The 26,732-nt window shown below is 38.5% G+C and overlaps 3 protein-coding genes across 4 annotated transcripts; 1 reads left to right on the top strand and 2 right to left on the bottom strand.

Annotated features, from left to right (window-relative positions):
* Nucleotides 1-626: 626 nt before the first annotated feature.
* Nucleotides 627-12,004, bottom strand: cog1 (component of oligomeric golgi complex 1). Of its 2 annotated transcripts, none has more exons than XM_079366028.1 (15): nucleotides 11,620-12,004; nucleotides 10,960-11,207; nucleotides 10,617-10,798; nucleotides 10,249-10,425; nucleotides 9,186-9,342; nucleotides 8,338-8,548; nucleotides 7,801-8,164; nucleotides 5,993-6,447; nucleotides 5,357-5,503; nucleotides 5,103-5,264; nucleotides 4,670-4,794; nucleotides 3,970-4,078; nucleotides 3,698-3,807; nucleotides 2,851-2,932; nucleotides 627-829 (listed from the first exon to the last, which is right to left on the bottom strand). In XM_079366028.1, the coding sequence occupies exons 1-15, from the start codon at nucleotides 11,926-11,928 to the stop codon at nucleotides 716-718; spliced, it is 2,952 nt and encodes a 983-aa protein (XP_079222154.1). In that variant the 5' UTR covers nucleotides 11,929-12,004; the 3' UTR covers nucleotides 627-715. The 2 variants fall into 2 exon arrangements, with proteins under 2 accessions (XP_079222154.1, XP_079222155.1); XM_079366029.1 differs by having other exon boundaries at nucleotides 627-826.
* smim22 (small integral membrane protein 22) lies at nucleotides 11,902-14,703 on the top strand. The gene is made up of 4 exons (XM_079366030.1): nucleotides 11,902-11,985; nucleotides 13,312-13,425; nucleotides 14,008-14,078; nucleotides 14,286-14,703. Exons 2-4 carry the CDS (start codon nucleotides 13,320-13,322, stop codon nucleotides 14,331-14,333), a joined length of 225 nt encoding a protein of 74 aa, XP_079222156.1. The 5' UTR covers nucleotides 11,902-11,985; nucleotides 13,312-13,319; the 3' UTR covers nucleotides 14,334-14,703.
* A 378-nt stretch (nucleotides 14,704-15,081) lies between these two features.
* Nucleotides 15,082-22,871, bottom strand: rogdi (rogdi atypical leucine zipper). Its single transcript, XM_079366717.1, has 11 exons — nucleotides 22,654-22,871; nucleotides 21,023-21,094; nucleotides 19,916-19,998; nucleotides 19,558-19,612; nucleotides 19,386-19,466; nucleotides 18,384-18,479; nucleotides 18,171-18,269; nucleotides 17,965-18,078; nucleotides 17,830-17,879; nucleotides 17,611-17,737; nucleotides 15,082-16,666 (listed from the first exon to the last, which is right to left on the bottom strand). The coding sequence occupies exons 1-11, from the start codon at nucleotides 22,726-22,728 to the stop codon at nucleotides 16,625-16,627; spliced, it is 894 nt and encodes a 297-aa protein (XP_079222843.1). The 5' UTR covers nucleotides 22,729-22,871; the 3' UTR covers nucleotides 15,082-16,624.
* Between the last annotated feature and the right edge of the window lie 3,861 nt (nucleotides 22,872-26,732).

Below are 26,732 nucleotides of genomic sequence, written 5' to 3'. Positions count from 1 at the left end.
ATCAGAAACTAAAGTGTTAAACACAAAAAAAAAACAACAACCATGATTTCACAGTAATAAAGTGTTGTGGTATTCACAAAATATTGGATTTAAGTTGTTACATTTAATTTTGAGGACTATGAATCCATGAAGCAAATTGAAAGCAAAGAGAATTTTTGTTGACAAAATCCAAATGTCAAATTCATGTCAATGCTAGGAGAAGAAAGGAGATCGCCCAAGCTGAATAATTCAGCCTCTGGATACAAGAAATGTCAGTAAAATGTCAATGTTGCCACGGCAAAATATCAAAATGGGGTTGATATATCTAGACCAGTGTGGTAAAAGGAGAAACTGTCATTGCAATCCATAAAGCTAAAAAAGGGAGAATATTTAGAAATTAAACCAATGCCTGATAGATCCTAAGTTTCTTTCCCTGCTATGAGCTGAACATCATGTGACAGGAATCTGAGAGGTAAAGTCTGCAGAAGATGTTGCTGTTACACTTGGATCTTATCTGCCCACTGCTGGTAAATGTCCTCTCCCTACTGTAAAGTCTGCAGGCTTACATGCTAAAAATCACACTCACTTTGCTGTTGCTCATTTGTGCATACGTTTTATGAAAACAAAAACAAATCACACACGACGCATTTCTCAAGAGATAAATCTGTTTTTACTATAAATACCATTTTTTACAAATATTCTGCAAAGGCAAATAAAAAGTCTTGAGCAAAAAGTGTTACTTGGCCATGCCAGACAGCCAGCTGAGTTTGAATAAGGAAGGAGCGGCTGTTTCTTCTTCCTGATCTGCGAGTTGTCTGAAAAGGCTGCCTGGGCGGAAGCTTTCCTCCTGCTGGGGGAAACGAAAAAACATCAGGTTTGTTGAGATTTATGTAGATTGCTCTATCTAGTCATCTGAATGAGTAATTGATACAAACATACACCGCTGTCTATTGAACCCAATAAATCCAGGGCCCCAATTCAAAGAGCCAGCCAAAAAGATCCCGAAGTAAATCATCCACTGAATGTGAATTTTTAGGATCCCTTGAACAAGTTTCCACCATGTCAGTAATGTAGCTTTTCTTATTAAGGATAACTGGGCAGGGTTAGTAAAGCAAGTCACTCTAAAGATTTTCACTGGCACGAAGCACAGTTCCCTGATCATACAGGTTCCTGTTTGACTAGCATACAGGAGCTCCCTTGTAATTAATAGAAAACATTTTTTTTGGATAAGTGTGGGATAATAGAGAACTGATTTTGAACATTCAAAACAGTGTCATGTTTCGCCATTGTGTACAACTACAATAGCATTCAGACACTGTAGTCAATTGAGAGCTGTGATACGTAGCATAACAGTTAGGTGATCTGAGCTAAAACTTCACTATTATATAACAACATGTGGCTTTAGATCATTTATGTGAAGGTCACATAGAGGTTAATTATATGAGTCAATTCTCTGTAAGGGATTAAAAGGAACCACGTGAGCATCCTAATGCCTAGTGAGAGAATACTTAAAGCACAATGTAAATACAAGGACTTCAGGTGGTTTCAACTATGGACTACTTTCATTATTGTCAGAGCTAGCACAAACAAGGGTTGTAACCTTTAATGCTAAGTGCACACTGCACAGGGAGGGAATAAGTAAGACAGCAAATAAAACTTCTTCCAAAGATGTTTCTCTCACAGCTGGCAATGAGGCAGATTTGTTTAGCAAGAGGGATGGGAAACAGGTTTGACATTTTAAGTAAAGTTTTATGTGTGCCATCAAACAGCAGTGAGCAACTCACTGAAAACTGAAGATGGAAAAAGTAAGCAGCTCGCCTGCATCAGCATTAGATTTCAATAAATATAGGCTATAGTTGTGATTTTTATGTAGCACTCCCTTCCAAAAAAAGCAGCTCGCTGTTCTAAATCTTAATCAGGGGGAGCTTTAGGGGGCAGGCCTTAAGAGCTTTTGGAGAGCCCCACAAATTGCATAATGGGATTTGACCCATGTGTGTGATGTGTTCACTGTTGTTTCCCAAGGAAATTCTCCATTAACTCTTATATGGGCCAAAGCTAAATGTGTGGTGTGTGTGTGTGTGTGTGTGTGTGTGTGTGTGTGTGTGTGTGTGTGGGGGGGGGGGGTGTTAGTGAAAAGCAGTAGTTTTTTAGTTTCTACACATCTGACTGTCATTCTGCAAACGCACCCACAGTAAACCATGGCACAATTCACCGCAAAACAAAAACACAATGAGACATTACCACACACTGTTGAACTTGCCTGCATTTCTTGCACTCAAAAACGCTGGGAGGGCAGAGGGTGTTAACAGACAACATTAGCTCAAGATGTGAGACACAATAATGACACACAAAATGAAAACATAGCGTGGTTGTCAGAATATACACTAACACTCAGAGGAGCTGCAGATACCTGAGGCCTGCACTACCAAGCTGGATTTGCTGTTGGGGAAGTTACTGCACTGTTCAGCCGGGGTTACTTAGCACTGCCAAGGTTTACTTCTCACCTGGGTATCTTGGGCAGCACATTTGACATACTCTGAAGCGCGTTATATTTTTTATAATAGATGAGCCAGTACAACAGACTGCCTTCTGCCCGATCAAGTAAATAATCACAGATTGTTTCTTGATAAGGGGAGGAGAGCAAGACTGTTTAAAGACTGTGGAAACACTTTGGCTTTATCGTATTGTATGCACACACTCAAGGAGACTTCATGTTGACTTAATATTATTCAACGACATGTTGACCAAAGTATAACCAATGTTGGGTGACCGCTTTGTAAGAGTTAAAAAAAACAGTTAGGAAAAATGATACAATGGATCTGTTAAGCTTGCTTTGCAACACAGACCCCAGATTGTAGATGTGTTTCTTACCGGTTGTTGAGGAGCTTCTGAGCTTCTGGAGGCTGACTTAGATTTACGAACATTAGACATGCTGAGAGGCAGCAACCCAAACCTACAAAGGACAGAGCAGTCAAACAGGTAATTAATTGACATTATGTTTGTAATAAGATATCAAAGTTTGAAAATGCACAATCAAGACTTTGACTACATTTTGCCTATGTGGTAGCAGATAATTTAGTGACTACACAACTAAGTAAAACATCTATTAAGTTACTTTATGGACTTACACATTCTTCTATTACTCAAAATATTTGATAAAAACCTCACTCGATTTTCTGACTAATTTATTTAGCACAAAACCAGGTTTTTTTCTTGGCTCCAAAAAGTACACTTTCTAAGTTTACTTGTTTTTCACAAGTGCTAATTTCCAAGCAAGATTTTGAAAACTCCAATTCTTTTGTTTTTCCTGATTTCCTTGCAAAGGGTTTTTGTTAATCAATCTAAAGAAATTAGCATTTCAAGCCCAGTCTTTGTAGATGGCTTCTTGCTCTGCACTAGAATACATTTCTAAAAAAAATCTTATATTTGTGCTAATGTCATTCAACTTTAGGTAATAAATAGGTAACATATACATATAAATGAACCAATGTGACTTTGTTCAAATGTGTTTTCATGTGGAGTTCTATTCATGTTTGTATGATGTTCATGATTTCTCAACATTCTTTTGGTGTCCATATATCCCAGGGAAATTACCTACAACATTGTTGTTGCTATTATTTAAAACACACACAAACAAACTCAAAATGTCAACGTATGAATAGATGTAAAGACGCTCCACAGTTATGATCGACAGAGAAATCTTGCATCAACCTCTCACCTGATCTGGCTGCTGGCCAGTGGCAGGATGTTGTATGGCTCCTGAGAGTTCAAACTGCTGCTCCGCAAGGAAAACTGTTTCTCTGAACCTGTCAGCAGTCCCAGCAGCACCTAAAACCAGAGTAAATCTAAGTTGTTTTTTTCTGTCACATTTGGTGAATTCTAGAAATAAATGCATCATCTGACTCACTATAGGAGCACATCAAATGTGAACCGTATTTCTACACTTTTTGATTTCTTTGTTCATAAAGATAAGACTACAATATGGAGTACCGAGGTCCTCTGGGAAAGGCGATTGAGGTTAGAGTTCAATGGAGGTGTGAACACGTCCAGGTCAAACGGGTCAATGAAGCTTTCAAGCCAGTCACATATCTCATGGAATCTAGAGGACACACAACAGAGATCTTATTAAGCTGATTAACAACAGTTCACGTATACAGAAAAGCTTGGGGGGATATTATCATCCTTAATTCTCTTCAATAGGGTTGTTTTTTTAATGGTCAATTATCATACTCTTATCACCCCACAAACCTAAATTAAATTCTGTGAAGTGAAATGGCAATATTAAACATATCCAGCCTGAAACAAAAACTTTCTACAAACATGACTTTGCTATAAGGCAAGTGTATGCCATGCAGCAAATATCCAGTAACAGCCATTTCTACAAAAGACAATTTTCAAATTTGATGCGCATATATTGGAAGAGAACATAAATGTTTCATAATTCATAAGTTAGACCCTGCCATAAAGAAACTTTTGACAAAGTTTACATATGCCACAAACTCTGAAAATGGCATTCAATGTGTTTGAAATTGCACCAAGTTTGGTTACAATCCATGCTGCCAGTTTTGCGCATGCCCTTCCCCACTCTCTCTATCCAGTTTCTGACTATATCAACTGTCCTGCCTCGAAACAATAAAAGGCAGATAAAGGCGCAAACTCTTTTTTAAAGAGAGGAAAAAAACTATGCTACCTCGGGTCCTGTTGGGATCGGGAGCTCTTTCCCTCCTCCAGTCTGCAGCCCAGTGTGGTGCTGATGTAACGAAGGTCAAACAACAGCTGCAAGGCTCTGTTCTGAGTCATTGGGAATACAGCCTCCTGTAACAAACAGAAAGAAAAGTAAAGAATAGACACTTGAGAAATTAACTGGAGGGAGAACAAAGACATCATATTGAAATTGTTGATGCTCTAGCGTTCTCCTCTCACATGTATTTACATATATTCATAGAGGTAAGGTTTTATTTATACTCTATAGTTTTCTCTTCTCAGAGAATATAGTTTTCTATTTTTGTTATTTTTAGATTAATTTTATCCTCTGACCTGGAAAACTGATTTTGTCCTTTATCATGTTTTGATAGTGCTTCAAAAATTATCTCTCTCTGTGTATATTTGTGTGAGCAATTTACCCTGTTGGGGGCTTGCTGTGTAAGACTGTGGAAGTGATCCAGGGCCTGAGTATGACAGGCCTGCAGCAGTTCCTGCAGGGTGGGCCGGGGTAGAGCATGGCCTCCTACCCTATTGACCTCCACACACAGCTGGAACAGCAGTGACTGCACGAACCAAGACGGCTACAGAAAAGATGTTAACAATAGATCAGTGAATGCAATCAGAAACCATTGTGCTTCTAAGTTATGTTAACTGTGTATGTTGAGCCTCTGACCTGGACAGGAAGACGGATTTTGGAGGTGACGCTGCTCCCAGACTCTGCTTCTTCTTGGATCTCCAGATCTTCCCAGTTTGTTGCCGTTGTAAGGATGGCACCAGCAGACTCCGCATGCAGTGCTGTGCCAAACTTATCCAGCAGCACCTGTCATAACACCAAGAAGCGTAACTCGCCAAGCCTTAAAGAAATATCAACAATTTCCTAACATTGTGAAATACCAAAACAAAGATTTTAGTTAGTGATACTAATAAATGTAGTGAATCTGGTAGTTTAAATAACTACTAAAAGAAAATTTAGAAGTGATGTTTGACAGTAAGTGGACAGTATATGGTTCAATGCTTATGTCTGTGTAGTAGCTTTTATAGGTTAACTTTAAGATGCAGCTAAACACTCAAAGTATTAACAGTTACCTCCATAATTAAATTCTATTTGTCTACTCTATCTGCGGGGAGTCTAACCCTACCTTCTTTTTTAGATTATAGAGTGGAAAGAGAAGGAAATCGAAGAGAGAGAGAGACAGAGAGAAACAGCATGCAGGAAAGGATCCTACACTTTCTTACACAAAACAAACTTTAAACTACACGCAACACAGAACATTTTACATATACATAAACTCTGAAGGGAATTTCTGACTTTGGACAGGGAGAAGCTCCAGATACGGTAGGCCTCCATGCTGCAGCTGAGAAGCTCCTCTTTCAGTCCTGCCCACTTTGCCTGGGCAGGACTGAACTCGGTGGCGGTCCTGGCTTTGCCCAGCTTCTTGGCCTGTCTGGGTGTTCCCTTTACTGTGGCCTCTGAACCATTCTGTTTTCCCAGGATACAATGCTTGAGGTTGGGGCAGAGTTCACCCATGGACTGGCACAGCCTGGCCATGAAAAGGACTGAACTGAGTTGGGCTGGGACGGGCTCGGGTGAGGCTGTTGCAAGTTCAGAGCGAATGGAAGATAGGATGCTGTGGACACAGGCCAGGCAGCCTTCCCGGAAAGCCTCTTCCACTGCTGGCGAGTCAGTGTAGCGGTTGAAGGAGGAGGCTGATGTGCTCGAGATGGGTACAGAGGAAGTGATCAAGACGGAATTGGAGTCAGCCCCTACCGAGCAAAAAAATGTGAAATATAGTGATTATGGAGGGTTTGGTAATGATATTTCCTCTTGAAAAGTCTATGGTCACACAAATGGCTCTGTTCGGCTTCACACTCACCTAACCCTAACCCTAACCCAGCATTCCTTTAGATAAATACTTATGAAAGTGTGCTTGCATGGTCATTATGACAATTTTAATTCTTAATTCTTTACAAAAATATATCAAACAACGATTGACTCGTACTCTAGAATTTTTCAACTGAAGATTTTTTATAAAATGACAGCAACTAAAAAGCAACTTAAAGGGTATAACATTGTCGAATCATCACAGTGTAGATTTTGTGAAGAGGAGGGGGAAAGCCAGATGCATTTGTTTTTCTAATGTTGCAGGTTTGTGGACCAATATACAAAGTTGGCTAAGTCTGCACCATATCTGCTTTAAATTTGATCCGATAAACATCCTGTTTGGGATTCTGGATGAAGATGCGCCTCAGATAACAAATACTATCATTCTGTTAGGCAAAATCTTCATATTTAAAGCTCAGTCAAAGAAGAGTTTGAATATTAATTTCTTCAAAAATACAGTAAAGAAACAATATCTGTTGAAAAAAAATAATTGCTATAAACCAATACAAAGTAGAACATCATAAGGCAAAATGGGACAATTTTTCAGTACTTATGAATGATGGATAATAGGATACAAACAAAATAACATTCAAAGAGCAATGCCAGGTGGGAGGGTCCGAACACATCTAGCTAAAGAATGAGAGGGGGGTCCTGTGACCGAGGGCGTGGTAGTGGATGACAAGGGGGCTGATGGTTTTTTTGTAGGCGGAGCCAGCTTTGCTGGGGGCAAGTTCAGCAGGTCATGCAGATTTGTGAAGTGTACTGGGACTGAAAATGTTTTGTTGAATTTATGCATACTAAAGGGATCCAAATAATTGAATTTATTTTATGTTGTTTGTTCTGTTCTGTTTGGTCTATCCAACTGTCATATTGTTTGCTTGTTTTGTTCTGTTTGGGTGGTGGTGTTTTTTGTCAAAATAAAAAAAAATACACAATATAACCAAAGGAAGGAATACACAGCTTTTATCAGCATCGATGACACCAGCGTTCATAGTTTAAAGTCCAGTACAATTCTTAATGCCTAATTTAACGAGCTTTCAGTTACTTTTTCCTGTGCAATGAACATGAGTATTTAAAAAAAATTAAAAAAATAAAAATAAACGTGAAAGGACCTTGAACTGCCAAATAGTTTCAATAGAGTTCAACTGGCGCACCACTCCCTGTCCTAAGGATGATAAACTTGACACTTGCTTAAGTAGACTAGCACACAGGAGCTTCGTTTGATTTGCACCTACCTGTGTCCTGGGAGGGAAGGTAGTACTGCACGTCATCCAGTCTTTCTTTTAGCTTAGCATCCATGGAAGAGCAGAAGTTTTGAACACAGGGTGTCAGGGCCTGGGTCTTCATGGCAAGGCTACTCCTCTGGTGCTGCTGCCCCCGCTGGCTAACGCTGACCCACCCTGCATCACTTAACAGGTCCCCTGGAGACTCTGACCACAAGAAGGATGCAACATCGACCTCAAACTGGGCCCCTCGGCTGAAGCTGGGGCTGGTAAATGAAGGGGTATGGATGGTCTGGCCCTCGAGATCCTTCACAGCTGAAGTGAGGAGCTGGATAGAGCTAATTGATATGGCTTCGGTTTCTTCTTTGGTGATAGCCTTGAGGATGGGGGGAAGAAATTATAGGATTAAAACATTATTTTAACTGCCTTGATAGGCAGTTATCTGATTATTTTGAGATTCAACATGACACAAAAAGGGGCACTTATCCAGTTAAAATAGGAAAGAACTGGAAACTGTGATTATAATAGGAGAGCTAAGAGAGAACTTACCTTCAGGCGCTGTAGGAAAAGTTGCTGTAGGAAGTCATCCCAGACTGCCAATGGTCGCTCCAGCAGCCGCTGGCATACACTGCTCCAATGCTGACTAATGGATTCTGTCGACAGGAGGTCCCATACAGCATCCCTTATGGCTGCTAATCCCTTCAGACTCTTTACATAGACCAGAAGGCCACCAACTCCATGGCAGATAACCTCCTTACAGCTAAAAGTATAAATAGAATAACAAAGTATTATTAAGTTAGCAAGTTAGTTAGTTGTGTTTAAAGAGGACATATAAAACCCTTTGTCACCTTTTCAAATAGTATAAACCAGCTCTCTCAACATGCTCCATTTTGGTGTGTCTCTTTAAATACAATGAGCCCCCCTGAGTTTACCAGTAGACATCACTCCTCTGTAAAGAGAATAAAAATGGTAGACCTGTGCAAAAGTTTTGCTCTGTGCTGAAGGTGCAGTCCATGAGAAAACAGGGGAGGGTATTTTCTTACCAGAATCCAACTTGTGACGTCACAAACTGAGAACATTTACTGGTTACTGAAATAAATTTTCGAAAACACTGTAAAAGTGGATTTTTCAAATGTCCCCTTGAAGACGATTGTGATAAGATGGCTTGCTCAGAATCAGAATCAGCTTTACTGGCCAGATATATTTAACACACAAGGAATTTAACTTTGGTAGACTGTGTTCTCTTTGTGCAAATGTAAACATTAAATACAATACAATTTAAAAAAAATGCAATATTGTTAGTTTCATAAAGTTAAATTGCAAGTATCTATTTCATACTTTTATGAACACCAAGGACAAAAAAAACAAGACCAGTTTTCTTATTGGTTGAAGCTTACGTATCAATCCACTGTTGCAGAGTGTCCCGGAGTTGCTCTCTCTGAATTGGCTGAGCCAGGTTGCGAAGGGTGGGCTGGAACTCAGTGATAGAGGGAGGCAGGTACTTGAACCAGCTGCCTGTGCTCGTCTCTCCCTGCATCACCCTCTTGGCTTTAGCTGAGGAGACAAATGGCATAATTGTTCATACTTGTATTCCCTTCCAAAAGCAGACATAACAAAAATGTGTTTGCTGGCTCCCCTTATAAAGTCTTGAGTTGGCCAATTTGGCCAAATATATTAGAGTCAGAAGTGACAAAAACATTGGGTATACATTAATACACCTCTGTATTTAATACGTTTTTCAAGTTACAACTTGTCAATCACAAGTAGCCACGCCCTTTAATCATAAAGTCCTTTATCAGTAAATGTACTTTCAATTTGACCATCATTTAAAGTAACAAATATTTATCTATATTAAAGAAGAATAGAAAATGTCAACTGTGGACATAGGCAAATATTAACTGAGGTAAAAAAAAAAAAGTGTAAGTTTTATTATTGGGCATTTATTGTTCTTTTTTTTTTTTAGATGGGAGAGTGGATAAAGTCAGAAATTGAGGGGGGGGAGAGAAAGAGAGAGAGAGAGAGAAATGTAGGAAAGGACCCACAAGTCAGACATGAAAGTGGGCAAAGTGTCTGTACATGGGGGTACTAACCACTAAGCAACTGGTGCCAGCAGATAAAAAAGCAGGTTGAAGGCATTCTAAAAATGGCATCATGTTTTAAAGAAGAGGTGGATGGTATACGTCTTAGATGCAGCCCCCAAAAGCTACTCTGCTGCGGCAACATTATACGTTCTGTTTACATATCTCAAAGGATGATGGGGAAATAGTCACTTGCTAGTTTTTTTAAAGAACTGACATAGAACATGTATATCATTACGGACACAAAATATAAAACCTTGTTATTAAAACACGCAGAAACAAAAGTACAAAAATTCTGCAATGAAAACAATAGTGTCTCTGGCCTGTTTTAAAAAGCTCTCTACAAAAAGAAATGACTTCCAGTACATCTTTTTCAGTATACCTGCAGGAGTGTTGGCGGTAGCAATCTCAAGGATGGAGAAGAGCATGCCACAGCTCAGGGTTCCTTCCGCTGGCCTGGGGCCTCCCTCAGGGGGCAAGTAAAACACGGCATAGGCCTGGAACAGAGTAGTGACGAGCAGCTCCACCAAACTGCACACTTGGGCCTTGATCCCCGCACCTGTACAAAAAACACATTACCATTTCATAAAAACATTTAGCTTTACATGTCCAAAATAATGATACTGTTAATAACCAAACAGTTAAACCCTAAAATTTGCAATTTGTTTAAAGAAAGAAAAAAAACCTGGTGGTTTTCACCTTATTATGAAAAAGTTAACACATTGGCAGGTAACATAAATGGTTCAATACCGTGCTGTGGTTGGTTGAGCAGTTGATGAATGGAGGCCTTCCGGGCCAGCAAAAAATCAGCCAGTGCTTGACGTGGAGAGCTACCTTCCAAAAGCATAGTGGACACCAGGGCCTCAGCAATGGCTTGGTCTGACACCGCCCGGCCCTGCAGCAGAGACCTACTGTCCAGTAGAATGGTGGACCTGCAAGAGCACAACTACTTTGTAACATACAACTTTAAGCATTTACACAAAAGGTTATTTTTGGCTCTACTAATTGTCATACATCAACAATTCTTACAAGTATTGATCCATGATTTTTTGCTCATCAAAAGCCTACTATCTAGTAAGATAAAATCCTATACCTGAAATGCCCAGTGGTGGCTACCTGTCGGACCAGAATAGGGAAGCGGGCCAGGACAGGGCTGTAGTGTCCCCCTGTGGCAGCCTCAAGTTGAAGCAGACTGTGCAGGTGACAGCACAGCAGGTAGAGCTGAGTGGCCTGCAGGTACTGGGAGGCCTCCATGGCGCTCCAAATGCGCTCTGGAATCTCTAGCAGGAGCTTGATTTGGGCAGCCATCGTGTAGAACTTATCTTGCCACTGCCTCTGGCTCTATGACACAACAGCACACAACATTTTACAAACAAAACACAAAGTAGTGTGGCAGTTTTTGTGATATGTGATATACTAGATGTGAGAGATATTGACTGTATGTAAATTTGTAAACAAAAAAACAAAAGCTATTTGCTTTGCTGTTCTTCTTGGGCAGCTCCTCCTATATTCTGTGTTAGAGCTCCAAAGAGGTGTAGGATGGGAAACGTGAATTTCAGAATTATTATTATTTTTTGGACAAATAATGTCTGTTCGGCTTTAGCTCTTTTGCTCTGTTTGGTTTCCCATGATTTTAGTATAACTTAAAAAGAAATTCAATGCCATAAAATCAAATTCGTTGTTCGGAGCTTATCCGGATTTGATGTTGTTATGACAACTAAATTAAAAAAAAGAAAGAAGGTGCTCTGTTCACCTCCTGTCTGCTGCTGCTGCTCAGACTGGTTTTGCCTCTTTTCAGACTGTGACAGTACTGGTGCATGTCTTGAATGGACTGGACGACACTCTCTGAGCACTGCCTCATCTCTCCGATGGTGTCAGCAGCGTCCATCAGCTCCCGGTAGCGCTCCCCCACCATCTGCCTTAGCTCCTCTTTCTTCTGCTCAATCTCACCGCGGACTTTGCGTTCGATTCGGCGGATCTCATCGGTGTTGTAACGCTCGAAGAGAACCGCCGGATCCTTAATCTCCGAGACCCGGAGAGACGGTGAAGGATCCTCAGCCATTGCACATTCTAAACAACCAGGGTTACAGCAAGAGTCTCAACCCGGAAGTTCGGAGAGGTACACATCCTGCCTCCACGTAAGCAAATATGTGACGACAACTAAGCATGATGCATTTATTGGTCAACAAAGCTGTCCGTCAGAGAATATTTCCGTGCAAATAAGATAACGCCCACTCTAACTACTGAACCAATTATATCGTCCCAAAGTGTGCGTCCTCAACTGTTTTAGAAATTAACATTTTGTATATTTGCCGTTTGATTGAATTCAAAGTTACATGATCCTATGGGAGATTATTATGACCCTAGTTCCTTCCTGGGGTCTGTAAAAACTTTTTTTAGTTATCAAATTGGTTTTTTATTACTGTTTTGAGAGGAAACCGGAATTTATTAAAATAATGTAGCATGTACACATTGTGTGGCAATTTGAAATAAGTAGATAAGTATTTAAGGAAGTCGGTATTCAGTCAGGACTTAGTTTGCATCAGGAATAGAAGCAGCACTGGTGGAATATTCAAATCACCTTTCAAGTGAAAAAAATGGACTTGCATTGTTAGATCTTTGTTCTGCATATGGCACCACTGACTCACAATCACAGCCTATAAGTAATGTAAAGGAAGAAATAATTTCCTTAATGGTTATAGTGGGACTCGTTTGCCATTTTTATTTGACTGGCCTTTCGATAATTTACGATACAATCAAAACAGAGCTACCACACACAAACACACTCAGTGCGTCAGTGCTCACAGGTGCGTCTGTCAGGAAGAACATTGTACCCGGAAGACTTGAAGCGTCTGCGTTTACAGGTAAGCAATCGTCAAATTATACACTTTAAAGCCTACTTACTAACGAACAATATATGCTTACATACATTTTTTATGTTGATGTTATTTATAAATGTTTGAGTGAATGAAGTATGAATACAATGGTGCACTTAAGCTATTATGTCTATTGATTCCGCCTAGTTCCACATCAATGTGGGGGACTATTTGTAAGAAATGAAGATAAAGAAAAATCAGTGGTAGACTACTTTGTCTAAGAAAGTTTTTTAAAAATTTTTAACGAAATTAGATGTTGCTTATGTCAGATAGCCCATTAATGTTATAATTTGAATAATATGATTAACTGTTTTTCGTAAGACTTAAGAAGGAAAGGTGTTTTAATCGAATAACTTGAATGAAAATTTAGCAATAAATAAATGAAGCAATTCCCCCTCTCCTGATAAAGTATAGAACAGATTTTTTTTCTATTGCAGATTTCTTCACTGCATTACATGATAAATCATGTTTTATTATTGTAGTAAATCTGTGGACTTGTCTTTATCCATTTTCCTTGATAATCACTGTCTTTTAACAAAGTAAGTTTTGTGCATATTTTTAAAAAGCAGAAAACAAGATGATTGAGGATCAGTTCAAGGATGTGGTTTCCAGATTACAGTCCAAGGAGTTCTTCCAGTCTGACTGGGACATTGCATCGTTTGCAGTCTTCTTCATCTTCATTGGTGAGATAAAGAAGGAAGGAAGGAAATGGATTACTAAAACCTGTGTCTGTGTCTATTATAGGCGGATATAAATCCATCAATCTTCAATAAGTTTATATACAGTTACCAAATCAATTTGTGATGAGGTAACATACAGCATAGTGTTGTTAATGTAGAATTTCAGGATGAATGACATTGTTTTATGTTCTATTTGTATCATGAAGTTCTATTATATTATTATAAAGGCAACAAGTTGCTTTTCGCAGTAATTGTGATTATTATAATTTCACATGTAAATACAGACTTTTCCTGTTTGACTCCAATTAAATTATGCAGTTCCAATGAGCCTAAACAAGCCATCCCACAAATGATGTTAAACGTTTTATTTTGATCTGCTTTTATTCATTCAAGACTCAGTGAAAGGAGTGTCAAAATGGTTGGTGAGAGATTGGTTATAGTCAGCTGGTGTGTGCCAAAATGCTGGGCTTTTTTTCAAAACAGGTCTATTTTACTCATCCATTCCTCGCTGGCAAACAGTAGACTCTACATCTTAAAAGGAAACCTGTCTGCTGTGTCAGTGTTGTGCTATGTGTGTGTTGGCAGGTATGGTTCTGCTGCTGGTCCTTCTAGTCCTGATCCGTTGTTGTTGCTGCAGCTGCTGTGACAATGAGAAGGTAGTTCTGATACAAGCCAATATTTTTAGTTCTAAAGATCCATTCTTTAGCCAGTTAAGAGACCATTTATAACCAGGAAAGGACACATTGAAATATATGCAATCCACATCCTTTCATGCCTATATTAAACTGGGTGTTGCTATTGTTCTTGTCATGAAGTGAAAAAAACTGAAACTTAGCCCAAGTTACCGTGTGCTTTTTCAACAGCCTCGAAGACATAAGGTTGGCATCGAGAATGTTGCTCTGGAACCCTGAAAGAACGGCACCAACCTTGTGATGGCTGATAAGGCCAGAAGCAGTACCTCCTAGTTTGACCACTGTGCCACTGAGGACAAAAAGAAGTTGTCATTTTAACCATCACCATTTTTTAAACAACTTAGTAGTTAACCCATGCATAGGATGATTGGTTGAACACAAATCTTTGGCCATTTACTGATTTTTGCTACAAACTGATGTAAATATAACAGGTGATCTTGTTAACTGTAATGTAGGTTTTATTGCAATGATACTGGAGAGGAGCTGAAACAGCCTTGTTTTATAGCTCGGTTATAATTTCACTTCCTTCTGTTTTGCTTGTCGAAAGAATGCTTCAGTGTACTCTTAATAAAAAAACAATGCACATGTACTTTTTTATGCATTATTGTATTCCTTCTCATGGGGTCATATTTTTGTACGAAGTACTTTTTTATGCAAAAATTCAAAATAAGTTTGTCGAGAACAAAGTACGCATGTGAAGGCTTCCATCATAAAACAGGAGAAGGATTTGATTGTGTCATTAGAGTTGGCCAGTTTACAGGCCCAGTCCACAGTAAACTTCTGCCCTGCTCTTTGTAGGTTGAACAATCTTTAATCTTTAACTCCCCCAATGAAACTCAATAGTCCTTGATAAGTGGTGATGGTGGCATGTTTACTTTCGTAAAAGATTGGGATACTTCCTGCTTATATCAGAAGAACCCAATAGTGAGACAACAAGTTTAAAAGAGAAGAATTCAACAATGCCATGTTATAGTTAAGAATATATTTATTGCAGAGATATCAGATAAATAATTTCCACATTTTACATGATAGACAGCTTTTCACAAAAGATTAACACTTACTGGATAAAGTTATTTGTTCATGATTGAATTAGTGTTTGGTTCACATGGAATCAGTATGTGCAAACTGTTAAATAAATACGAACAAAGAGCAGACAAACACTTGATATGAAACATTACATCAACAGACATGGCAAGTAGCTTATTATTTAGACAGTCTTACAAAAGAAATGTGAATGTCCTTTTAATTCAAACAAAACAGAAGAAAATAAATGAATACAAAACAATGGTCCAACTCAACTACCCTAATGCTAAGTTTAAGTCATATAGCAGGTTTTTTAGTTTTCCAACAAGTATAGGTGGGTTTCAGTTTATTTGATGAATTAGACTTCACACTTACAAATACAATGGGTGCCAGACAACAAAAAAGTTGAAAGAAGCAACCCCAAATGTACAGGATGCACAGTATTTTAGTTGCTAAACACACTCCTACCATACAATCTTGTTGATGAAAGCTGAGAAGATTTAAACATTGGACTATTTTCTCTATGTTGTGTTATCACCAAACCCTTTAAACCCTGAGAACTGCTGCCACAGATCTGTTAACAAAACAATCCGCAATCACTGTTTTAATGTGATACAAGACGACTGCTTATGTTAAAGAAAACATTGAATGTCTTTAATTCTTCAGAAGTAACTGTGTGATTTCTAAATGATTTCCTGTGCAATGTCACTTTAGTCAGAATTCATTCAGATCATTAGAAATGTCATTTTTAAGCTTGAATTTGGAAGTGCACAATTCAACACACTGAGACACATCTAACAAAAGATTAGGGAACGTTCTTGTCTGACTTTCAAAGAAGCATCTTAGTTTCTTACATCACTTCTATGTTAAGAAAAGAGGGGGATTATTGAAAGTTACCAACCAATTCACTGCTACAGGCCAGAACAAAACAAAAAAAGGTTTTACAGAGCCCTAAGTTCATTAACGTGGCATCAATCTACATTTTTCCTTAGTTTTGGAAAGCTCCACTTTGATACATGAAATCGTATACACTGGCTTAGGAGTGCTAACCAACACAAAATAAATGCCCTATTGAAGCCACTGTGAAGGGAAGTAGAACTGCAAAAAGTCTTCCAACCCCGAGCAGTCAACCAAATGTTCCAAAACTTTGGGTTAAGAACCAGATAAATACTCTTTATAGTCTAAGTAGCCTAAATGTAACAAAATAATGTATAAATCAGCAACATTCAAATATTGAAAATTCAAGTCAGTGCTGGGATGCAATACACATCAGAGAAGTGTCAGTCAGCAGGACTAACAAAACTTGCAACGGCAAACATCGATATCCCTGGGGGTTTGATTGGCTCACTCAGCTAACCATGCAACACTTGAAACTGAATGACTGGATAATAAATATTGGAAGAAATATAGACCTCCCAAGGATGTCCCTTACACTTGTGGGTTCAGTTTGGTTCTGACTGGTCTCTTAAAGCTGGACATGAGGGGGGTTAGAAAGGTCTGTAGTTCCAGAAACTCGAAAAAACCGATATCTGCAAGGATGAGAAAAGAGAGGCAGAGCAGCTGGTGAGACTTCACTCAGTTACAGGAGCAAAAAGTTAATATTGTTCAAGCCAGCGCCAATAAGTCACTTAAACACAGGCTATTTTCACACTAGAAACAGTTTTACAGTGACAAAATCCTAAATGGACAAATGTAAAGCTGCGCTCAGTTATGTTTGGTGTTCACCTAAAAGTAGCTGAACAAGGTGAACACACAAACTACGATAGTTTCGGTTATAAAACTCAAGTTGCAGATGCAGATTTATGCTAGTATTCATGCTGATTTTTTTCCCTTGCTGACAACTGAGACTTTTAAGTATCTCCTGGAGTTTAACTCACATAATATGATACATACATTTTCATAACAACAGAGGGAAAAAAAGCTCTTTATGTTTTGTAACAAAAAGCATATCCCAAATAGGATTACTTGAAAAGAATCAAAGAATGGGAGAAAAACAGATTGAAGAAGTCATTCATACAATGAATCATGTTTGGATGTATTTAAAGGAAGAATGTGTGACTTTTTGACCCAGTAGATGTCACCCTTTAAAACCAGCACTAAACCAAAACGACTGGCCATTCACTATTCTGAAGCCTCTGCTCTCATCCAGCATCACACCTCCATCCCCTCTCCACTCACAGTCGCATGAACTGCAATTTGCCTGTGTCATGGGTTTTTGTGTTAGCAGGCTCTGTGTTAGCACACTTTGGTTAAGTCATAGTTTCACATTGCATGTAAATTGATATTGAATGTCTCTATCATTAAGGCATCCAAATAAGCAGGAAGTAGGCTGGGTTATTCTTCTTTTCTCTATGTAATCATGATGTAAACATGGCCTAACAACTGTACAGCTGGCGGGACCCAGCTTGTCAGTCGTGACTCAGAGAGATATTTACATAGCTTATTTCAGTTCAATCTTCCGGGAGAGACCCACCTTGTCCTTTAGCTGCTGACAGAGCTGCAGAGAGATGGTGAAGAATACCAACGTATCATTCAGCCATGGCACCACACACTCGACCTTGTGAACATGGCTCACCTCGAACCGGTTGTTATTGAGCTCGCTGTGGAGGTAAACATAGGTTCAAAGTCATCTTAAAGACAGAACTGGACACAGAGAAAGTATAACAAAAACAGAATAAGTAAGACGACTTACAACATCGCTCCTGGGTTGTGCAGCATGGAGCTCCCAGCTGGCTTGAAATTCTATCAAATATAAAGACCAAAAAAAATCATGAAAACATGAAGGACATGATGTTGTGTGTAGTGTTGTTGAGTAACAAGGTGTAACCTTAGTGGTATTAGGTGGCAGCACATGAAGCTGGTAGACTGTTAGACACAGTTTGCTCAAGTTGATGTAAAAGTTCACCATCACATCACCGGGCATGGGAGGAGAAAACATTTTCTAGTGATGGAAGGAGAAAAACAGAAATGCTTAACAGACTGGTCATACAGCAGGGAATATTAGTGTATAGTGCCCTGTTTTATTTCCTGTACCATCAAACCACTGGTGGCCAATTCAGGCAGGGTCATGGAGGCTGGGGTGGTGAGGCGGTTTCTTGCCCGTGTCAGCTGGAGCATCACTGCATCCATGAGCTAGGGCCAGAATAGAAACATGAAGCTGTCACTCTAACAGCAGTGAATTGAAATGTTATCATGTTCCTCTCTGTTCTGACTGGAGCCAGGCATTGTAGCCATGAAGAGACAGACCTTATTAACCTCCGCCCCTGTCTTAAAGTGGTAGCTCTCATCATGGCTGCTCAGTAGCTGGAGAGCCTGGCTCACATGGTTTCTGGCATCTTGAATCTGATGGATAGTCAGAAACAAAAAACAGATGGATTTAAGCATTAAGGTTATTTGCATATGAAATTTTTTTTGAATATAAATACTACAAAGCATAAAAGAGAAAATAAATCTGTCCTTAGTCAGGAGGTGACACGTTCTAAATGATGGGCTAGCATTCTCATGCAGGTTTATCATTAGGCTTGCATTGGAAATCAGGCTATGAATAAAGACAACATTAAATAAAAGCATATAAAGTATAAAATGTGATGGAGTAGACTTCACTTTTCCGACAACAAATCACAGAAGTCGTGTAGATATATTGATCAAGGAAAGACTGTATATCAGGGTAACACACTATGAGTAATTTCAACAGTTTGTATTCCACGTTTATAAGTCTCATAAAGAAATAGGATTACATGAGCTTTATTACATTTTAAAGCAAACCAATCACATTTTTGCAAACAGTACATTTAGTCAGGGTTGCTAATTCTATGTGAAAAATAAAGTATAATATAGTATATAACCTTATTTTTTACAACAACTATCAGAGCATTGAATGCTATATTTAAGCCAGTTTTTCTTGATTTTGTTTAAATACGTTTAAGTGACTATGTTTTAATACTTAAACTGTCTTTAAAATACTTTAAATACAATCTTTACACTGTGTATCTATACATGTGGCAAGGCCAGTAACATGGAGTTTAACAAACTTGTAACTCCTTTTTACAAACTCCAGTATTCTGGATTATAAAAACTACTGTCATAAAACTACTTAAAATGCCCTTTCTCTTTAAATTGTTTCAGTTAAAATGTTTATATGGAAGACAAACAGGGAGAGAACTTCTCAGGAGAGCAAAAAACTAATTGTAACAACTTGAACTCATCTTTTGAATTCAGTTCTGTTTTAGTTACTCTGACAAACTGTACCTGCTGAAGTTTCCACTGCTTGTCGTCTCTGAACTGAAAGTGCAGCACTTGGCTGCTCTTTGCGACCTTCAGGTTTATGTCCTGTTCAGAAAACATTAACATGAGACACATACGCCAAAATCAATGTTTAATTTGAATTTAAGAGAAAACAGCCTCAAAGAGACAAACTTACCGCCTGAGTAAGAGTTTCTCCCTGCAGCGTCAGCACTCCTTTTACTTGATCCATGCTGAACAATAAAACACAACATTACTTTTTTCAAAATGGGAAAAACAGATTAATGAAAGGCTCTATAGTGTGTGAGTGTGGACACCTGGTCTAAAGATTCGCCATAAACAAAAGGACCAACAGATTCATTCAGTGTCTGAGCATATTTCAAACCATTTATGACTGAACACCTGATGGTCAATTCCCTGAGAAGACGACATGTAATGATATACATTTTACAAAACATGAGCTGCATGTTACTGTGGCTCTCTTGTCTGTCCCTCAAATAATTATAATGAAGATATGTGATCAATATGAAATATACGTTGAGCTGCCGAGGATGAAGTTTTCCTGTTTGAGTTGACTCTCCAGGCCCGGTGTCAGCATTGAAAAACGTCTCGATGCCTCCTGTTGATAGAGCAGAGAGAACTTTCTATCAATAAGAAATCGTAATCATCGCCATCGACAACAATATATCATTTCAGGTGTGGATGAAAGAGTCTACATGAGTCTGCATCCAGTCGACAACCCTGTTACAAGTATCAGAGACCTACTAAAGATCCTTGGCAGCTTGGACTTAGGGTAGTAATGCAGCGGCAGTGACATTCACCTTTATCATTTTGGGATTATGAAGTAATTATATAATCCTTTTACACTATTCTTTATTAATAGTTCTTGGAAAATTGCTAATAAAATCAATGTGTGGGACATTGCACTTGGCTTTACTCATTATCCATTAAGTAGATTAAAAATCAATTCAGCGAACGCTGAGCTATACAAACAAACAGTCCTTTTTTGGTGAAGAAAGTTAAGAGGTTTTTTTACAAGAACAAAGGAGACAAAAAAAAGTCTCACAGCACTTTGCACCAGCAATACACCCAATACATCTGTCGAGAAGGAAAACAAACGCTTAACAGCACAGTAGGAGAAGATTTGGTCTTGTGTCTTTCTTTTAAATATATAACAGTTATTTTCAAACAACTGTACTATTGGGATTGATTGATTATTATCCAACCATCAAACAATCAATCCATCCAAGAACATTTGGATGGCACCTTTCATCCATAAAGACTTTAGATCAAACTTCACATTGAGAAAGAGAATTCAGCTGCTCTGATGTTGCTGCTGATGGTCCACAGTTAAAAGATTGTAAGGTTGTTGTTTTTTGTTTGGCATGCCTTTCAAGTTCTCTGCCTTCTTTTTACAACAGGCAGGGTGTTACTTATAGATTTCAAGAAGTCTTCTAGACTGGCAAGGATAATCCAGGTGAAATCATTGTGTAACTGAAAAAAGTGTTTATTTCTCAAAGCTCTTTCAGACCTGCAGGTAGCATTACAAAACCAAGTTAACATGTCTTTATGCGTCTTTTATTAGTGGAATAGCCCTCACTCTGCCCTGAATACATCAGTTGACATGTCAGCTTAACATTTACCTTAAGGACATCCTGGAGCTGCTTTAACACAGCATGCACCTCTTCTTTAAGTAGCCAGTTGAATTCCTCCTCCTACCAAAATGACAAAATAAAGTATTCACTCCTTCATGATTATTCAAAACAGACATGTATGTGACAATCAGAAACCTAAAAAGTAATGTTAAGAGCAGGTTATAGTACACAGCACAACAGTTCCTGCCTGCCTGTCTCAGTGTCCAACTGCTCACAGCTGGACACTGACATTTACACAGATAAATATTGTGATCCCTGTTCTAATCATATGCCGTACTATGTCAGTGCAGATTAAATATTGCTTTACGAGTCACACTGCACCTCACACAGGTGCCAGTTCGGAAGGTATACTTCCTGCTTGCACTGTCTAACTGGCTCAGATAGTTGGTAGAGTTAGTGGTCTTTCTACTGGAAGGTCGGGGGTTCAATCGCCAGCTCCTGCAGCAACATGTCCTATGTGTCCTTGGGCAAGATACTCAACCCTGAGTGGCTCCTGTTAGTCCCTTTTAACTAGCAGCCTCTACCATTGGTGGCCCTATCCTTATTCCTGTACCTTATCCCATCTCCCTCTGTGTCATTTTCAAGCCCAGCACAGCTTTAGCAGACGGCTGTTCCATCATGAGTCTTGTCTGTTGAATATTTCTGCGTTATAAAAGGGAAATTTTTTCTTGCCATGCTATGACAGATTAAGCTGGGCTCTTGTAATGTAGCCATAAGTAAGGTTTTTTACCTCTTTTTTGTAAACATAACAATAAGCATGGTCTCTTTACCTGCTCTTTTGTAATGTTAACAGACAAAGAGTAAAGTCCTCTACCTGCTTTTTTGTAAAATGAGATAACATTTGTTAGAATTGACACTATTCAAATAAAGATCGATTGAAAAGACTGATTTATTGATAGTGTGTGATTGGGTGTGACATATACTTTGAATAGTCAGAAGACTAGAAAAGCACTGTACAAGCTCATGTCCATTTATTTAATTGTTTTAAAAACAAGTTAAAAGCAGTTGCTTGGTCTAATGTGAAGCTAATGCGGGAGGATCAATATTCTGTAGTCTTTCTAAAAATAGGAAGGAGAAACTCGAAAAAAGTATGAAGGACAACCAAGAAGTGGCACTTCACATCATACATTCAATACTACCAGAATTGAATACAGACGTCTTACTCATAATAAGTATTGCATGTTTTCTTCTACATAGAAACAGCTTTATAAAGGTCTGTTTAGCCTATTAGTCAAAATGATGTTAGTGATGTTTCCATTTGAAACGCTTTATGTCAATATATCCCTGATCATGACAGCCTTTAGAATGGGCAGGCTCACTTATATGAGTGTGTGTTGCTCGGATCCATAACCAAGGCCCATAATCAACATCATCTCAGAATACAGTGACAGCGCGAGCGCTCATTAGAGCACCTGCATTGTACACACCTGCGCGTGCTCCTGTCCCTCGGGGCTAACAGCACATTCACGTCCCTCAAAATTGTTTTAACCTAAAATACCAACAATATTATTCACGGCTTCATTATTAAATGTTATATTCACCGACGACTCAGGTCAGTAATTGGTCATGGAAAACAGAACTGCGTCCTGTGTTGCAGAGCAAATGTAAGAACAGCTTACCAATACAGCTCTCTCCACTTGACTGGCAGCGGACATCTTGGGCAGCTCAGACAAAGATCTCTGCGGGTTGAGCATTTTATGCAGCAAAGGCAATCAAATCCTTGATTATACACCTAAATACAACACTGTCCCCTCTGTTAGGATGGAGGTGTCTCACTACCCACTAGCTTTGAGAAGGATCAGATGTTGCTATTACGTGCTGTCGGAAATGACGCAAGTGCACATAATATGAATTGACAAAAACAGGAAAAATAAAAGTAGTCATATTAAATATATATTGAAAATTGATTAATTATTGCATTGCAGAATAATGCTGGCTGGTAGTATCAAGAACAGTAAATATTTGTATCAGTTTTATCAATGTATGTATTTATCAAAGTATTTATTGCGCTGCAGGAGCATTTTGTACAAGATTCTTTCTAAAGGCATTTAAGCAGGCGCATAGAGCATGCTTTATCACTAAAAATTCTAAAATATTTGTTTAGTTTATTATGTTATTGTTAAATCCCACCAAATCGCTATCATGCTGTGCTGAATTTCAGTTTTTACACGAATCGCCTGAACGTACCATTAGATTTGTCACACATTCACTATCAAATAGGCACCGCCTACAAGTTCCTAATTGGCAATACAACTTCCGGACAACGTGACAAGCAGGGCTGGACATAGGCTGGATCCCAAGTCCCTTATTTGTACCGAGTGTCCTCCGAGTTGTCTCCTTCACTTGCGTCTTAGTGCCGCCCACCAGAGATGCCGAAACGAAGCCGAGGAGAGAGGACCGAGGAAATCAGCTTTAGACACATGAGACGTCGAGACGTCGTTTCCTCGACAGCGTCACATGACGCGACATCAGCTGATCACGTGCAGCTGTCAATCAGCCGAACAGCTGTTTATGTCCACACAAACACGCACTGTATTATTTCTAATCAAATACACACAGTTACAGTGTTTAGTCTCTTTAGCTGATAAAAAAAACACCTGAAGAACAACCTGCAGTCTACTCATAACCAAAAGGACAGTTTCTACTGACTAAAAGATTTCATTTTGAATTGTCTATAATTATTATTATTAAACAGTTTTCACTTAACCTAGCCTGTATTTAGACAACAAACTGTATTTTATAAACACAGATATTTATGTGTCAGGAATACTGAAAATGATTGATTAGAATCTAAATGAAACTTTGTGAAGATAAAAGTGAATATAAAACGGACTCCCTCTTCATCAAACTGTCATCCTCATCATCTTCAGACATTCAAACAGTCTGAGGGATGATGAACAGAACATGAAGGTTGTATTGATTTGATAGAAGTTATAGAGCTTCATATTTGGTTGTTTATCTTCACGTCAGACTCTTTTTAATCCCAGCTCATCACAGAGCGACTCTTTACAAACTCACTGATGTTCATCATCTGTTTGAATGTCCGACGCTCCGTTTAGCGTCTTTTTAATGTCCGTCTTTTCTCCGGAAACTCTGCTCATGTTGAGAAGTTTTTTTTTTTGCTCATGTTGAGAAGTTTCACTGAAGTCTGATCCTGTGCAGCGTCCAATCAATGAGTACGAGAAGAGGATGTTGTTGAAGAAAGTTCCGCTGCCCCCTATTGGCCGGGCGTGAGAACGACCAGACACCAGAGGTAAATATTAGGCCTACGTTATAAAAGTCAATTGATAAATCAGCCTCCTTATGACATTATTAGTTATGTTTGTTCTATCCTGCCCATGTTGTACAAACTGTGAATGATTCAACGAATAGCTAACATACTCACATATCTTTATGAGAATGGGGAATAAGACCTTAATTGCAGCAGGACTTTTGGGACAGTCCTGGAAGTTGGAAAGTGGTGAACACGAGGAATAAGCCTACCAAACTGTTGGTTTTGAGAGGCATTAAGTCGAAACATGTTACCTTCTCAAACAGTCCAACTAATATTTCATAGGAAGATCATTGGTCAGTGAATACAGGTCAGTAATTAGGAGAGTATTTATTTAACAGCACAAAAGTCTTTATATTTCCACATGTACACAAAATCATAAATATCCCCCAAAACAAGTTTCACCCTGCTTCCTTTGACAGAATCCAACTCATTGACATTTCAACATGGTAATAAACCAGATTATATGAGCCACATATTAATAAACCATTAACACTTGAACTGAACCTATAGTAGTAAAACAAAGATGTTAGTCTGTTAAAAGTTTCTGCTTTTCATAAATCCAAGTGATTGAAGATATAAAAGAAACCCTACTCAACCTTGTGTACTATTTACATCTGTCATCTATAAACCTCTCTTTACATACAGAGTGTAAGGGGAAGCTAAATCAAAAACAAATGCAGTAGGTTTGGCAAACATAAAACCTTACCATATAGTACAATGGATGTTTAACATGCAATAAAATGATTATGTTTTACAAGAAACCAATTCATTTAAGTGTAAGATGACTAAAACCGTTAAACTTAAAAACATCAGGGTTTTTTTTTTTTCTGCGAGGAGTTCATGAAAAATTGTGATGGTGATTCTGTGATTTTTCAATCTTTTTCACATAGTCTGAGCTTGGCTGGATAAGCAGGTTTGTTCCAACAACTTGTTCATGTTTTAAGTCTACCCAAGTCATATCCAAGGAGGTGACACAACGGGGCCATTTTTGATGTTCTCGTTTAATTTCTTTTTTTTCCTTGAAGCACATCTTGAGTCATCTATTTCTGAAGGTAGTTCCTGTCATCAGTTGTGATGGATTGGAACCCAACTATGAAACGTGTATCTTTCTTGCCCCATGGAGCTGCTCAACAGTTGGGGATATCCAATAAAATACAAGCCCATGTATTACATATATTGAAACATGGGCCTGAGGCCTGCAATCAAACAAAACAGACACTGCAAGTATGCGTTTCTTAACACAAAAGGCCTTAGTTTTACTCTGTATGATGGGCAGCTTTAGTGTTGCAATGATAAGCAATCTGACAAGCACAAATGACAGTCTCGTCTGATTCGGGCTTCTTTCAGGTCTCGGACGTAAGAACCCAGTGGTTTTATCCTCTAAGGTACAAATCACCTAGGTTTAAGTAGATCATGTTTCTTTGGCATTGTCATTTGCACACTTACTGGGTTATGTATGGGAACTTTACAGCAAGTAATAGAGATCTTCATGGGTCCATATAAAAAAATAACTCACAAGTAAACTACTCCTTTTAAAAAGGACTCTACCATCAAAAAGACTTCAGACCGGATTGAAACTGTAGCTAATAAACTAGAACTCAGCATGTTTTTTTCCTGTTCTTAACAGAGTATTCTGTAGTTTGCTTTTATCCTAACTTGTAATTATCCCATTTGATTTACTTAGGTATTACACAAAAATAAATGGTCTGTGCAATGGCTAGAAGCCTACTTATGAAAATGCAACCACAGAATCACATCTCTTCAGACCTGATTACACTTCAAACTACATGGATCCAAGTAGAGCAGGCTCTTGGTTTTTTTTTGTTTTTTTTTTGTGAACAAAATTCACATTTGTTTTTAAATCACAAGCATAAGCAGTGTGAAAAAAGATATTTAGTAACATCTGTAAAATCTATAGCTTTTGATGACATTTCTTAGTCATATCAGCAAAAATATATGAAAATTCCATAATTACCTTTAATCATCAGATAACAGTTAATAGAAAAATGATCCATCTTATTTCAGATCAGAATCAAGTCTAACCACCGACTGCCCCTCTCCTCGTGTGACCTGAAACCTTTTGAGGGCAAAGTAAAGAATAAATAATAGAAATAGAAATGTTGAGTTGTGGGCTGGGGTAACAATGGAAATGTAACAACCTGTTAAGCTTATGCCAGTTATGTATATATAAATGGACTTGACCGAGTCAAATATATTCGTTAAGTTTCATTTTTGTAGTAGACATCTTCCCCAAGCATCAACTCTCTTAAGCGATTCATTGGCTTTGATTTCTTACACTGTACTGGGACATTCTAAAATCAACTCCAAAACTTTTTATTACGACGACCAGAAGAAGAAAAAAAAGTTGATGTTTGCGCTTGTTATGACCTTAACTTCAAATAAAACTCAACACGTAGATTCATG

The sequence above is a fragment of the Symphodus melops genome, assembly GCF_947650265.1.
Source record: "Symphodus melops genome assembly, chromosome: 17".
Taxonomy (NCBI): Eukaryota; Metazoa; Chordata; class Actinopteri; order Labriformes; family Labridae; genus Symphodus; species Symphodus melops.
This window is presented reverse-complemented; position numbering and strand designations above follow the sequence as displayed.

Coding starts and splice junctions, on each gene's coding strand:
- cog1 (XM_079366028.1), bottom strand. CDS start 11,928: ATGGCTGAGGATCCTTCACCGTCTCTCCGGGTCTCGGAGATTAAGGAT. Junction 10,799..10,959: donor GCCACCACTGGGCATTTCAG/GTATAGGATTTT, acceptor GTGCTCTTGCAG/GTCCACCATTCTACTGGACA. Junction 3,808..3,969: donor GCCTTTCCCAGAGGACCTCG/GTACTCCATATT, acceptor CTCTGGTTTTAG/GTGCTGCTGGGACTGCTGAC.
- smim22 (XM_079366030.1), top strand. CDS start 13,320: ATGATTGAGGATCAGTTCAAGGATGTGGTTTCCAGATTACAGTCCAAG. Junction 13,426..14,007: donor AGTCTTCTTCATCTTCATTG/GTGAGATAAAGA, acceptor GTGTGTTGGCAG/GTATGGTTCTGCTGCTGGTC. Junction 14,079..14,285: donor GCTGCTGTGACAATGAGAAG/GTAGTTCTGATA, acceptor CTTTTTCAACAG/CCTCGAAGACATAAGGTTGG.
- rogdi (XM_079366717.1), bottom strand. CDS start 22,728: ATGCTCAACCCGCAGAGATCTTTGTCTGAGCTGCCCAAGATGTCCGCT. Junction 21,095..22,653: donor AAGTGGAGAGAGCTGTATTG/GTAAGCTGTTCT, acceptor TCATTTTGGTAG/GAGGAGGAATTCAACTGGCT. Junction 19,613..19,915: donor TTCATCCTCGGCAGCTCAAC/GTATATTTCATA, acceptor TTTATTGTTCAG/CATGGATCAAGTAAAAGGAG.